This window comes from Protopterus annectens, chromosome 4.part0 (assembly GCF_019279795.1).
Source record: "Protopterus annectens isolate FY-2018-M chromosome 4.part0, PAN1.0, whole genome shotgun sequence".
In the NCBI taxonomy this organism is placed as follows: domain Eukaryota; kingdom Metazoa; phylum Chordata; order Ceratodontiformes; family Protopteridae; genus Protopterus; species Protopterus annectens.
In genome coordinates, this window is record NC_056733.1 from 872,966,728 (window position 1) to 872,981,648 (window position 14,921).

The following is a 14,921-nucleotide window of genomic DNA, read 5'->3' on the forward strand; positions in this document are numbered from 1 at the left end:
TAGTGTCAGGCTAATGTAAATAGTGTATGTAGTTTATGTTATGTATAAATGCTATGGAATTCATTCAAATATATTTGAAAAATAAAAAAAATTTTGAGAAAATAAAAGAAGAGGTTATAAAAGACTGTAAGAGAGACAGTGGCTAAGCAATTCACAAAGAAACAATGGGGATTGAATATATGTATGGCTCCCACACATGCAACTAAGTCTAGAAGATTTAGGATTTTAGCTTGGAAGTGTTTAAGCAGGCTCAAAAGAATTTTACCTCAGGCAGACTGCAAATGTTGGAGGGGTGATGGAGAAGAAACAGGTAACTGGGAACATATTTTTGGGAATGGAATGAGTTGGCAGGCTTTACAACAGAACAGATCAGTGTAAGTAAATTATTTAATTTATTTTTTGAGCGGAGATACAGGACCTGAATTGCCTAGACATAGTAAGGCCTTGTTAAGTTTAATTTTTTTAGCAGTCAAAAAAAATATTAGAAAATGGAAATCAAAGCCTAAAACCAACTTTGAAGTAGTGAACACTGTAACAGAGATAAAACAACTGGAAGAGGGATCTTTGGAAAAGGATAGGAGCAAATTACTTATAAAAATGGAAATCAAAGCCTAAAACCAACTTTGAAGTAGTGAATACTGTAACAGAGATAAAACAACTGGAAGTGGGATCTGTGGAAAAAGATAGGAGTAAATTACTTATAAAAATGGAAATCAAAGCCTAAAACCAACTTTGAAGTACTGAATACTGTAACAGAGATAACACAACTGGAAGAGGGATCTTTGGAAAAGGATAGGAGTAAATTACTTATAAAAATGGAAATCAAAGCCTAAAACCAACTTTGAAGTAGTGAATACTGTAACAGAGATAAAACAACTGGAAGAGGGATCTTTGGAAAAGGATAGGAGTAAATTACTTATAAAAATGGAAATCTTAGGAATACACAGAACAATGTTTTGGAGGAGTGAGGATTAAGGGAAGGCAAGAACTGAGCAATTTATATAATGTTGGACCAATGATAGTTATACTAAAGAATGCATGTGATATATAATGTTTGTAACTGGAACATATTAATATGGCTGGTTTCCTTTTACATAAATGTATGCTTGCCTGTGCCTTAAGTAATAATTCAACAAAGATGTTAACAAAAAAAGTTCTGGACGACTTTTCAGCCATAAGCTTAGTATGAAATTATGAACCTATGAACTCCCACTGCAAGGGCACAGATGTGAAATTTCAAGACTGATATTCTTGAGGTCAAATTTCAACAAAGTACAGAAGGATGAAATTGTGAAGTTTGTTGCAGCCATACTTAGAGACATGTACACTGTAAAACAACTTTTACCACATAACTCCTGAAGTATGTTGCACTGTTGCATGCTTTTAAAACAAAGTAAAAATTATTTTTACCATATGGAAACCTCCCTAATTGTGAATGAAAGTCCATTTGCTGTTAAGCTTGTTGTGCCACTGACGTGATTTAAGATTAGCTTTTACACCATCTTGAATAGGTAATGACAAATAAATAAACAACAACAACAATTTAATAGTCGTTATCCAGGTAGGCCCACTGGACCGTTTTAGGGGTATCCTGGTAGCAATGTCTAGGTTAAGTGAATTGCTCAAAATTATACTGGACACAAATAAAAGCCAAGGGACTTGAGCCCTATACCACAGAAACAACAGCTCACAAACTTAACCTTTGTGCCCTCTGTCAGACTAAATGATTCAACAGTAGTGTGTTTAAAAAAACATGTAAAGCTCCCAATCACAGCAGTGTCGAATACGGATAGCATAAATTAAAAATGCTGATTCCAGCTCAGTATACCTGACACTTGTGGGTGATAAACCTGAGATAACAAACATGCTGCCAAGCTAACTCCTGCCCAAAACCTTGTTTAACGTGAAAAGCATGCAATGTACAAGTAATAGTCATACAAAGCTATATAAAATATTCACATCACATGCAATGTTTGACAACAGAATGAAGAAACGGGTTACAAAGATAGGAATCAAACTGCATCTGTACGTACCTAGTGTTAAATTTTATTCAGTTCGTTGGCACACAAACTGCAAGATAGGAGAACAAAACAGACAAATAGCCTAGAATTACTGTGGATGAGTGTATCTAGTTAACAAGTTGAGCTGTTCACCAACATATATCACAGGGCAGACAGCTGCAGTGTGGGGAGACACAAGAAACACCATTATACAGACATACACTTACTATGACATACCACCACTTTCTGTGGAATGCTACAGTTCCTTAATCAGACACTTCAGTTTATACTGGCAGGATTGGGGAGCATCCAACACTTGTTCCATGCATACTTACTGGTGGGTCTGTGACGGAAAATGAAAGAACACTACCTCCTTTTACTAATCTGGACCCCATCTGCATACGGAGTCCAGTCTTCTGATTGCTAAACAGAAAATTATTCATAGAACGTAAAGAAAACAATACTGAAATGCAGAAGAAAAAAAAAAACAGAGAAGGAACCGTATATTTAATTTAGGAAATGTACACATTAACAATGGCACTTTTCAGTAACAGACATCAGTATGTATATATGTATGATATAGCAAGTACCACACCTCAAACTCTGAACAACCTTTAATCCTGTATAAGAGAACTTATCTTAAAGTCACGCACCTTCAAAAAAAGAATAATTTGACTTGAAAAATCTTTTCTGGAGGACATGCCATTATGGTGGTTTTAGTCTGATGCAACGATTATTTAGAAAAAGTGCAATGCAAGCAAGTTAACATAACAGTTGGTATACTCTACACGGAAAACCCATCAGCTCTGATCAGTACACAGCTGGTAGTGCTGAAATGGACAAAACTGCTTCCTAACCACATCCAACAAATAATTTTTTTTTTCTTAGTGCAAACAAAGTAGCTTATCAGGCTGGAGCAAACAATGACTTTTATTCCCTGAAAGATGAGACGGAGTATACACAGTACAGCTTCCACTTAAACATGTATGTAAATATATAAATACTTACTGTCTGCATATGCTGGATTGTTATAGAAGATGCATCCCAAACTCTTGTTGTAACCGCAGACAACAATGAAATGTCCCTGATAGTCCGGCTTCCTGCAGAAGCACTTCTGGCCGATAGGAAGAAAGCAGCAATATTTGACTGGTGTGGAGCAAAGGTCACATAGCAGCAACACAGCATTGACCAACACAATGGCAGTGTGTCCCAGAGCTAGATGGTCCTGTATTTCCTGGGCAGTAACAGAGCTGCAGAGAGAGAGAGTAGTGAAAAAGATTCATCATATTCTGGTCGTGCAATGAAAGTACAGGAAACACTAGTTTTTCAGCACACCTTACCTCTTGGGAAGATCCCACTAAAAACTCAGCCAGTTTTAAAACTCTGTTTACACCCAAATCCCTTTCTTCTCTGACCACTCACTGACCTTTTGTTATGGTAAGGTCTTCGTGAAGCAGCATACATCAACAAGACAAGTGAAAGGATGCACCCTGCACAGCACAACTTTTTTTCTTCTATCTTTCAATTTCTTTACTAGAAAAGTACAGTTTTGTACCTACCATAAATGTAGATGTTAAAGTGTATACCCTGCTGCAGTCATCACACTTGGGTTATCCTGCCGTCAGGCGGTCCCGCAGTTGGCCCGAATTCCAAAGTCTTGGTCCGGCGTCGGTTGCTGTCGCTTCTTCCCTGACGTCAGTGTGCCAGGGGTATATAAGAGGCATCCGACGCCATTTTCTTCAGTTTTTCTTGCCCCAGATGTCAGGTGCCCCCCCAAAAGGTGGTCAGTAGATAGTACCAATAATAAAAGTTTAGCACAAACAAAACATCCCTCCAGCTATAAGCAAATACACCACAAAGGTTGTATCAGATTTTAAGGTATTGAAAGGCTTTAGTTAGGTCAGAGGGGATGGAGGGAGGGTAACCTGGACTGCAGCAGGGTATACACTCGAACATCTACATTTATGGTAGGTACAAAACTGTACTATGTTCATTGTGTTACCCTGCTGCAGTCATCACACTTGGGTAGAATCCCAAAGCGAACGATGGAAGGTGGAGTCAAACAGGGTTAGAGGAGGCTAGAAGGCCCTGCAAAACTGCAGTGGCGAAGCCAGCTCTAGTCTTAGAGTAAAGAGGTAAGTGATAGTGTTTGGTGAAGGTGTGTACTGAACTCCAAGTTGCAGCTTCCAGAATATCCTTGGTTGGCACCCCCTTGAGGAAGGCTGTAGATGTAGCTGCTGCCCTGGTAGAGTGGGGCCTTATGCTAGCAGGAACTGGTTTTCCATGGTGGGTGTAGCAAAAACATATGCAATGTCCTATCCATTTGGAAATGGTCTGTTTTGAGATAGCCTTTCCTTGTGATGCTGTAGCATAGGATACAAAAAGCTGGTCAGATTTTCTGAAGTAGTAACGTAGCTGCCTGTGAATGTCCAAGGAATGCAGGAGTCTTTCTCCTTTGTTCTGTGGATTTAGAAAGAAGGTGGGTAAATGGATGGTTTGATTTAGAGCCACACTGGATACACCTTAGGCATAAAGGAGGGGTTAGTTCGTAGAGAAACTCTGTCTTGATGAAAAATGAGAAAAGGCTCTACTGCCATTAGTGCCTGAAGCTCTGAGACTCTTCTGGCTGAAGTAATTGCTAGCAGCAGGGCAGTCTTCCATGATATAAACTTTAAGTCAGCTGAGAAAGCTGGTTCAAAAGGAGGTAGCGTAAGTTTTTCCAGAACAAAATTGAGGTCCCAAGTTGGTGTTGGTGCTCTCCTGGGAGGCCTAATGTTTTTGGACCCTCTGAGAAACTGCCTTAGAAATGGATGTGAAAATAAGGGAGGATCCGTGTTGTAGTGAGTCGAAATAGCTGAGGCGTGGATTTTAATAGATGAAAAAGAAAGCCCTTTGTGTAACATCTCAGATAAATATTGTAGAATCTGATGCATGTCAGGCTGAAGGGTATTTTGGCCTTTAGCTTGGTTCCAGGCGCAAAACCTTTTCCATTTGTCTGAGTAGGCTTTCCTGGTGCTGGGCCTCCTGGCTTCCAGAATAACATCCATAACAGCTTGTGAAAGAGGAGCTGGCTGGTTGCTTAGGTGATTTGCCATGCAGCCAAATTTAAGGTTTTGAGCTGGCTGTGTAGAATCTGACTGTCTTGCTGTGTGAGCAGATGAGTAATTTGTGGTAAAAATCCATGGTGGGCCCTGAGCCATATTTCTTAATAGTGGGTACCAGTGCTGGTGTGGCCAGTCTGGGGCAATGAGTATCATTCGGGGTCTCTCCATCCTGACTTTCAGCAGCACCTTTGTGAGAAGGGGCAATGGAGGGAAGGCATAAACTGTCAGCATTTTCCAACTGAATGAGAGTGCGTCCACTTTCCAAGCTTGATGGTGAAATGTCCTTGTACAAAATTTTGTTAGCTGATAGTTTTGGGGGCTGGCAAACAGGTCTATGTCTGGGTGCCCCCATTTTTGAGTTATCATTGCTGGTAAGCCAGTGCTGTGTTCCACAAGGTCATTGCTTGCCTACATAGAGGGTAGGAGTGTGTACCCCCTTGTTTGTTTATGTACCACATTACTGTGGTGTTCTGTCCTTATTGTAAGCTGTCCTGGATGTAAGAGGTCCTTGAAGGCTGTCAGGGCATTCTGTACAGCTAGCATTTCTTTTTGATTGATGTGCAGATTCCTTCGATCTGCAGTCTATATGCCTTGAACGCACCGTCCTGCCATGTGTGCCCCCCAGGCGTAGTCCGATGCATCTGTTGTCATAGCTTGCCTGGCTGGGGGTAAGGTGAAAGGCTGACCCTTTGTTGAGGTGACATGCCTGTGACCACCATAGAAACTCCTGTTGAAGGCAGGGAACGAGAGGTATCATTGTTTCCAAGCTGTGGCTGTGTTGAGTCCATACGCTTTTTAGGTACCATTGTAATTTCCTCATATGCAGTTTTGCAAATGGTAGTAGTATGCAAGATGCCATGAAGCCCAAGGCCTGCATAATTTTTCTTGCAGGGAGTTGGGTCTTTGTTGCCATTGTTTTGAAGTATTGAGTTAGTTGTAGTTTGTCTGGCATCAGATAAGCCATCTGAGCCGTTGTATTCAAGCTGGCACCCAGGAATGTCATATTTTGTGAGGGCACTAGTTTTGATTTCTTTTCGTTTACGGTGTACCCTAGGCAACTTGGAAGGTGTTTTACAAAAGCCAGATGTTGTAAGAGAGAGAATGTCCTTGCTTTCTGCTTGGATGAGGCAGTCGTCCAGGTATGGGTATATTTGAATTCCTCTTTGTCTGCAGTATGCAATTACTGTTGCCAGGCATTTTGTGAAGACCCTTGGCGCAGTAGATAAGCCAAAGGGCAGTGCAGAGAATTGGTAATGGGTTGAACCTGCAATGCAATGGAGGTATCTTCTGCAATTTTGTCCGATAGGGACATGCAGGTATGCCTCCTTGAGGTCCAACGTTACTAGCCAAGCTTTCTTGCCCAACATGGGAAGAAGCTGCTGTAGTGTTAGCATCTTGAATTTGGGTACTTGCAAGAAGGTGTTTAGAATTGAAAGGTCCAGAATGGGTCTCCAAGCATTGTCTTTTCTGGGGGCTAGAAAGAGCCTTGAGTAAAATCCTTGGCCTTGCTCCTGTGTAGGTACCAGTTGAATGGTTCTCATGTCCATGAGAGCTGCAATTTGTTTTTGTGCCTCTGCCCATTGATTTTGTGGCAGGTTTGGCATTCCTTGTATCCTTGGCAAGGTGTGGAAATGGAATCTGTATCCTTGTGAGATAATGTCTAGGACCCATTTGTCCTTTGTGACGATGTGCCAGTTGTCTGCAAAAAGTGCTAATTTTCCTCCCAAGGGAGCTGCCAAGAGAGTTTTGCTTGGCAGTTTGAGGTATAAGTCATTGTGTTTGCCTTCTAGTAGTTTGGGATCTGTCTTCTCCTCCCTTCTGTGTTGCAGTGCCCCATTGTCGAGGTTTGTAAGGGATTTGTGCTTGTCCTCTGCCCCTTGGGCGCCTGTATTTACCCCTCTGTGGTCTGTCAGAAGCTGGAAAGGACCAATTCTTTGTTGGCTAATTTCTGCTGAAGCATGGGGGCTGTACCTGTAAGAAATCTTTGACCGTCTGCATAGATTTTGGCTTATCCTCCATTTTCTTTAAAACCTCTTCTGCTTTAACCCAAAATAGGACACCCTGCTGTAAGAGAGCATCTAGTAACTTTGTTTTAACATGATCAGGCAGAGTTTGTTCCTTTAACCAAGCATGCCTACGTATAACAGACCCAGCAACAGCTGCTCTACAGGAAGCTCCCAAGGAATCAAATCCACATTGTAAAGTATGTTGCCCACCTGTTCAGCTGCATGCAACAGATCCTGCATTTCCTTGAATTCAGACTGTTGAGGGAGTGTGCTCATCTTCTGTTTTATTTGAGACATTAGGAATTGCTGGTATTTAAGCATGTGAAATTGACAACTTAGTGCTCTCATAGCTAGAGTAGCTGAGGTGTAAACCTTCTTCCCCCACCTATCTGGTGCTCTGGAGTCCCTTTCAGAGGGTACAGGATTTTTAGCCATAGAAGCCTTAGCCTGTTTGGGACGCTGGGAGATTGTCTCTGGATCAGCAACAGGGCTTTTGTAAAGGAATTTGTGTGAGTCAGGCACTCTATAGTATCTATCTGGTTTGTCTGGAGCAGGAGGCAGAGAATCTGGATTTAGACTAGATTCTAAGTAAACATCATCCACAATGTCTAAAACTGGGGGGATAGCAAGTGGTCTGTGCTGGGGGAGTAAAAGAAACTCTCGGAGCCTTTTCTTTGAGTCGGAGTAGTCCTGACCTTCCCAGTGGAAATGTTCCCTCATGGTATGTAAGGTTTCCCCAAAGGAATAGTCTTCAGGGGGAGAAGCTGAGGGAATGGAATCTTCAGCATCAGAATCTTCATAAGGGGGAAAGGAGTAATCCTGCTCCTCAGAGGAGTCTGAGGAAATAGACACTTGATCAAAGGAGGCATAATCCTCCTCCTGTCTAGGCCTTTTGTCGGGGGGGGGGGGGGTTGGGAACCCCTGATTAAAGAAATCAAATCTTCAGCCATTTTAAGCATCTGTTTCTTAGGCACGGGGTCTTGAACTGGAGACTGAAGTGCAGTCTTTTTTGGTTTTAGAGGAGTCTTAAGCTTAGCATAAGATTTTATGGTGAGAGTAGTCTGTCTGAAGACACCTTCTGAAACCGAAGGTGTTTCTACAGCACCGGCTTCTCCTTCTGCAATGTCGTCGGTAGGGCCTAAAGAAAATGACTGCGTCGGCCTAGAACTCTCTGCCAGAGAATCAGAAGTGGTCTGGGGTTCCAATTCTGTGGTAGCCAGGGGCTGCGTAGGCGCCTCACTGAAAACTGGAGAACCGGAGACCGGCCCAGCCGAGGCCTCGGAGTCTGGCTTGGATCTAGGCTTTCTGTCTTTATCTTTGCGTTTTTTATGCACGCCAGTAGTCGGTTGCTCCGACGGCATAGTGTAATTAAATTTCCTACCGAAGTAGTGCCCTGCGAAATCAAAGTGTCGCTTTATAGTTCGATTATTGAACCTTGCAAAAAACCGACAACCAGTAACGTCGTGGTCTGGGCCTAGGCAAGGTATACAATAAGAATGAAAGTCCTTATGAGGTATTTGCTTCCCACAAGAAATGCAATTGTTAACTTTTTCTGACATCGGACTAAGGCAAGAAAAGGTTCCCCAACGGGGTACTTAGCTTTGAAGACTTCGGACTGAAACTCTGTTTGAAAATCTCAGGTGTCGGCCAACCGGCACTTGCGAACTGCTTCTGCTTCGGGCACCGCGTGGCAAGAAAGACTGGAGAAAATGGCGTCGGATGCCTCTTATATACCCCTGGCGCACAGACGTCAGGGAAGAAGCGACAGCAACCGACGCCGGACCAAGACTTTGGAATTCGGGCCAACTGCGGGACCGCCTGACGGCAGGATAACCCAAGTGTGATGACTGCAGCAGGGTAACATGATGAACATCTGCCAAAACATACACTAATGATTTTTTTTCTGAAATGAAAGTATAGCGCTAATGTACTCTGTATCACAACTAACCCCAGGAATCCCAAGCTCTCTAAGATTTGCGAATAAATAAGCATTTTTGACTACAGCAACAGTAACAGTTTCTTGGTTAAGCTATGGCCATGCACCTAAATGTGCAGCATGCTTCAGTGGCTCAGATGCATAAAGGTAACGAATATAAAAGCATATTGTTGAGCATGGGTGGTGTAGCAGACAACATCCTAAATTCATACTGCTACAATACTGAAAGTACAGTTGTGTACACCTACCATAAATGTAGATGTTTGAGTGTCTTCACTGTTGCAGTCATGACTGTAGGGTTCTCCCCTGCCGGCAGGCAGCCCTAGGTCGGCCAGAATCCCAAAGTCTGGGTCCGGCGTCGGCTGTTCAACCATGCTCCCTGACGTCAGAGCGCCAGGAGTACAAAGCTGACAGCCGACGCCATCTTCTCCAGTTTTTCTTGCCCCAGATGTCAGGAGTCCCAAAATGAAAAAGGTCCCATAACCTTTGCAAATACACCTCAGCAGAATGGTGAAAAAAGGAAATACACAAAAGTAAAAATAAGGGGGGACAGGAGGGAGGGAAACCTAGACTGCAACAGTGAAGACACTCGAACATCTACATTTACGGTAGGTGTACACAACTGTACTAGGTTCATCGTGTTTCACTGTTGCAGTCATGACTGTAGGGTAGAATCCCAAAGCTGAAAGAAAGGGAGGAGGTCAAAGAGGAAGGGGCGGCTAAAAGGCCCTGCAAGACTGCAGAGGCAAAGCCTGCCCTAGACAGAGTAAAGAGGTAGATTGTAGTGCTTAGAAAATGTATGCACTGAACTCCAAGTTGCAGCTTCCAAAATGTCCTTGGTAGGAGCTCCCCTGAGGAAGGCCGCAGAAGTGGCAGCAGCTCTGGTGGAATGAGTCCGTATACTCCCTGGGATTTGCTTTCCATGGTGAGAATAACAAAATCTGATTCCATGAGCAATCCATTTAGAAATGGTCTGTTTTGAAATGGCTTTACCTTGGGAACTTGAAGCATAAGAAACAAACAACTGTTCTGATTTTCTGATGTCCTTGGTTCTGTTCAGGTAAAAACGTAGCTGTCTGTGCACATCCAAGGAATGTAAGATCCTTTCCCCTTTATTCTGAGGAGTGGGGAAAAAGGTTGGCAAGTGAATAGTTTGATTTAAAGCCACTTTGGAAACCACCTTAGGCATGAAGGTAGGATTAAGTCCTCAAAGATACCCTGTCTTGATGAAAAATAATATATGGTTCCACAGCCATAAGAGCTTGTAACTCTGAAACTCTCCTGGCAGAGGTTAGGGCTAACAGGATGGCTGTCTTCCAAGATAAAAACTTGATGTCAGAGGAGGCAGCAGGCTCAAAAGGAGGGAAGGTTAGTTTTTCCAAAACATAGTTGAGATCCCAAGCAGGAATAGGAGGAGATCTAGGAGGTCTTAAGTTCTTAGCTCCTCTGAGAAACTGTCGCATGAGTTGGTGGGAAAAGATGGGAGGGTCTGTATTATAATGAGCAGAAATAGCAGAGGCATGTATCTTAATGGAAGAGAAAGAGAGACCCTTATGTAAGAGATCTGTCAAGTAAAGTAAAATTAAAGTAATGTTAGGAAGAAGAGGATCAGAATCCTGAGCCTGCATCCAGGAACAAAATCTTTTCCATTTTCCTGCATAAGATTTTCTAGTGCTAGGACGTCTGGCTTCTAAAATGACATCCATAACCTGCTTGGGCAGTAAAGAAGAAATCAAAGGCCCTGGATTAACCAGGCCGCCAGGCTGAGAGTTCTGACATGGGAGTGTAGAACCTGACCCTGATGTTGGGACAGAAGGTTCGGAGACTGAGGTAAAACCCAAGGGGGCTCCAGGCATAGGTTTTTTAGAGTTGGATACCAAAACTGCCGAGGCCAAATTGGAGCCAGCAAGATTATCATCTTGGGCTTGTCCTGTTTTATCTTCAATAAAACCTGTGGAAGAAGAGGAAGAGGTGGAAAGGCATATCCCGAGAGGTTCCTCCAACTTGAATGACAGGGCGTCCACTTTCCAAGCTTCTCTGTGGAAAGACCTGGTGCAAAAAGTCTGTAGTTGATGACTGAGATGGGATGCAAAGAGGTCTATGTGAGGACATCCCCAGACTGCTGTTGTCATCCTGAATATTGTGGTGTCCAGCATCCACTCATGTGGATCTGAAAGATTTCTGCTCAGACTGTCTGCCAGGAAGTTTTGTTTTCCTGGTAGAAACTGAGCTTGAAGATCCAGATTGCAAGCTAGAGCTGTGTTCCATAGATCCATTGCTAGTCTGCAAAGGGGGTAGGAATGAGATCCCCCTTGCTTGTTTATGTACCACATAACTGTGGTGTTTGTCCGTATTAACAGTTGTCCTGGTTGTAGAAGATTCCTGAAGGCCAATAGAGCTTTCTGAACGGCTAACATTTCCTTTAGATTGATATGCAGGTGCTTCTGATTCTTTGTCCAAAGGCCCTGCAAACAATTGCCCTGAAAATGGGCTCCCCAAGCATAATCCGAGGCGTCCGTGGTTAGAATCTGAGAGGCAGGAGGCAGACGGAAGGGCTTCCCTTTGTTTAGAGCACATGCCCTGGACCACCAAAGAAATTCCTTTTGAAGGCAAGGAAGGACAGAGATCAGTATGTCCAAACTGTGGCAATGCTGAGACCATACACTTTTTAGGTACCACTGTATTTTCCTCATGTGTAGTCTTGCATATGGTATGAGAAGGATGCAGGAGGCCATGTAAAACAAAGCCTGCAGGAATTTCCTTGCAGATAGATGGGTTAAAGATGCCAAGGTTCTGAAAGTTGAAGCCAGCTGTAACTGTTTTTCGGATGTCAGAAATGCCATCTGGGTTGTAGTGTTTAGAAGTGCACCCAGAAAAGTTATCTGTTGAGATGGTGTCAAATTTGACTTTTTTATGTTTACAGAGAATCCCAGGAACTTGAGGAGGTTCTGTACAAATTCTAGATGCTGGAGTAAGACATCCTTGCTGTCTGCCTGAATTAGACAATCATCCAGATAGGGGTAAATTTGAATTCCCTTGAGTCTGCAGTAAGCTACTACTGGAGCCAGGCATTTGGTGAAGACCCTGGGCGCAGTAGATAATACAAAGGGCAGCGCAGAGAAATGAAAGTGCCTCGATCCGGCTTTGAACCCGAGGTATTTTCTGCGATCCTGCCTGATGGGAATGTGCAAATATGCCTCCTTTAAATCCAAAGTTACCATCCATGCATTTTTGGACAGCACTGGAAGTAGCTGCTGTAGAGTAAGCATCTTGAATTTTGGTATCTCTAGAAAGGTTCTCAAGACCGACAGATCCAGAATGGGTCTCCATGAGATTTGCTTCCTTGGGACTAGAAAAAGCCTTTAATAAAAACCTTTTCCCATGGAACCAGTTCTATGGCATTCATAGCCAAAAGAGCTTCCACCTGGTTTAAGGCCTCCGTCCATTGATGTTTTGGAAGGTCTGGCCATCCGCTTGGCCTTGGCAAGGTATGAAAATGGAATTTGTAACCTCTTAAAACCACATCCAAAACCCATTTGTCTTGGGTTATCAGAGTCCAATTTTGATAAAAAAGAGAGAGTTTTCCTCCGAGAGGGGCTTCCAGGCAAGAAGTTCCTGTAGCCCAACATAGGGAGTCATTGAGTTTGTTTCCTTTGAGATTGTGACCTGTCCTCTCCTCCCCTAGGGGTGGAAGCAGTCCACTGTCTTGGTCTATAAGCAGCTTGTGTTTGAGGCCTCCCTCTGGAACGTCTATATCTACCCCTCTGAGGCCTGTCAGAAGTGGGAAAGGACCAATTTTTTGAAGGCCAATTCCTGCTAAATCTAGGAGGCTGTACTTGTAAGAAATCTTTAACTGTTTGCATGGATTTTGCCTTGTCCTCCCATCTTTTTAATCACCGCTTCAGCTTTTGATCCAAACAAAACATTATGCTGAACAGGAGCATCCAATAATTTAGCCTTTACTTGTTCAGGTAAATTTTGTTCCTTTAGCCATGCATGCCTTCTAATGACTGTGCCAGAGGCCGCAGCCCTACAAGAAGCCTCCAAGGCATCAAATCCACAGTGTAAACCATGCTTCCCAACCTGTTCAGTGGCATGCAATAAGTCATGTAATTCCTTATCATCTGCACAGGCAGAAATGGAAGTAAGCTTTTGTTTTAAGACAGACAATAGAAATTGCTGGTATTTAAACATATGAAACTGACAGTTTAAAGTCCTAATGGACAAAGTAGCAGAAGTGTACACCTTTTTGCCCCATCTTTCTAAGGATAGAGAATCCTTTTCAGTAGGAATGGGATTTTTGGCAGAAGCAGCCTTAACTCCCTTAGGACCCTGAGAAATGGTTTCAGGGTCAGCAGAAGGGTTCTTGTATAAAAACTGATGGGAATCAGGAACCCTGTAATATCTATCAGGCTTAACAGGAGCAGGAGGAAAAGAGTCAGGGGGTTGTTAGCCTCCGAAAAGGCATCATCCACAATATCCAAAACAGGAGGAATAGCCAGGGGTCTATGTTGGGGAAGAAGAAGAAATTCCCTCAGTCTTTTCTTGGATTCCGAAAACTCCTGTCCTTCCCAGTGGAAAAGTTCCCTCAGTTCATGCAAAGTTTCCCCAAAAGAGAAATCCTCAGGGGGAGAAGCATAAGGAATGGATTCCTCAGCATCAGAATCATCATAAGGCGGGAAAGAATACTCCTGATCAGAAGAAGAAACTGAGGAAACAGAAGCCTGATCAGAGGAATCGTAAGAAACATCCTGCCTTGGCCTTTTGTCTGGAGGGGGATGAGAACCCCTAATCATAGTAATTAAATCCTCCGCCATCTTGAGTAACTGTTTCTGTGACTTGGGAGCCGGTTCAGAAGAGGCCTGTGTTGAAGTCTTTGACTTTGAAGGAGTCTTTTGTCTTTGGCTTTGCCTTTATTAGTAGCTGAGTAGGCCTGAAAACCCCTTCGGAAGCCGGTACCTGCACAGCGGCTCCGGACCCATCCGAAGGAGCATTGTCCGAAGGTCCTGCAACAGAAATATTTAAAGGCCTGGTTGGCTCCTCATGAGAGTCCGTTTCGGCCGTCGGTTCTGAAATGGCCGACGACAGGGGCTGCAAAAGCGCCTCACTGACGACGGCCGAACCTGAAGCTGGCTCCGTTTGTGCGCTATCATCAGATTTGGACCTCGGAGGCCTGTCTTTATCCTTGCGACGTTTGTGAACTCCGGTAGCCGGGACCGTATCCGACGACATTTTGTAGTTAAAGCGCCTACCGAAGTAATGAAAAGCAAAATCGTACCTTCGCTTAATTGTACGTTGATTGAATCTAGCACAAAACCGACAACTAGCTACGTCGTGGTCAGGGCCCAAGCAAGGAATACAGTAAGAATGAAAATCCTTACGAGGTATTTGCTTCCCACATGAAATACAACTATTAACTTTTTCTGACATCGGAGTGGAGCAAGAAAAAAGTTTCCCCAACGGGGTACTTAGCTTTGAGTGGAGAAAAAAGTCTTCAGACCGAAGTATATCAGTAAAATTTGTCAGGAGTCAGCCGACCGGCACTTGCGAACTGCTATCACTGCACGGCAAGAAAGACTGGAGAAGATGGCGTCGGCTGTCAGCTTTGTACTCCTGGCGCTCTGACGTCAGGGAGCATGGTTGAACAGCCGATGCCGGACCCAGACTTTGGGATTCTGGCCGACCTAGGGCTGCCTGCCGGCAGGGGAGAACCCTACAGTCATGACTGCAACAGTAAAACACGATGAACATCAGCAGCTTGTACGGACTGCTTACTGACCAAGATTTCCTGTCAATTAAGGCCCTGAATGAGATAGGCGGTCCTCTAATAACTTCCAGTTCTTTTTATACAAATTAGATTTTGAGACAGCTTTTG

General features: G+C 43.5%; 1 protein-coding gene across 2 annotated transcripts in view; it reads right to left on the minus strand.

The window, feature by feature from the left end:
• Nucleotides 1-2,032: 2,032 nt before the first annotated feature.
• The window catches only part of GUCD1 (guanylyl cyclase domain containing 1), a 175,846-nt gene continuing 162,957 nt past the window's right edge, over nt 2,033-14,921 (minus strand). For both annotated transcript variants that reach the window (XM_044068830.1, XM_044068831.1), the window contains exons 5-6: nt 3,009-3,250; nt 2,033-2,070 (exon numbers count right to left, since the gene is read on the minus strand). In XM_044068830.1, the coding sequence (XP_043924765.1) occupies nt 2,051-2,070; nt 3,009-3,250 (262 nt within the window). In that variant the 3' untranslated portion in view covers nt 2,033-2,050. The remainder of the gene's footprint in view (nt 2,071-3,008; nt 3,251-14,921) is intronic.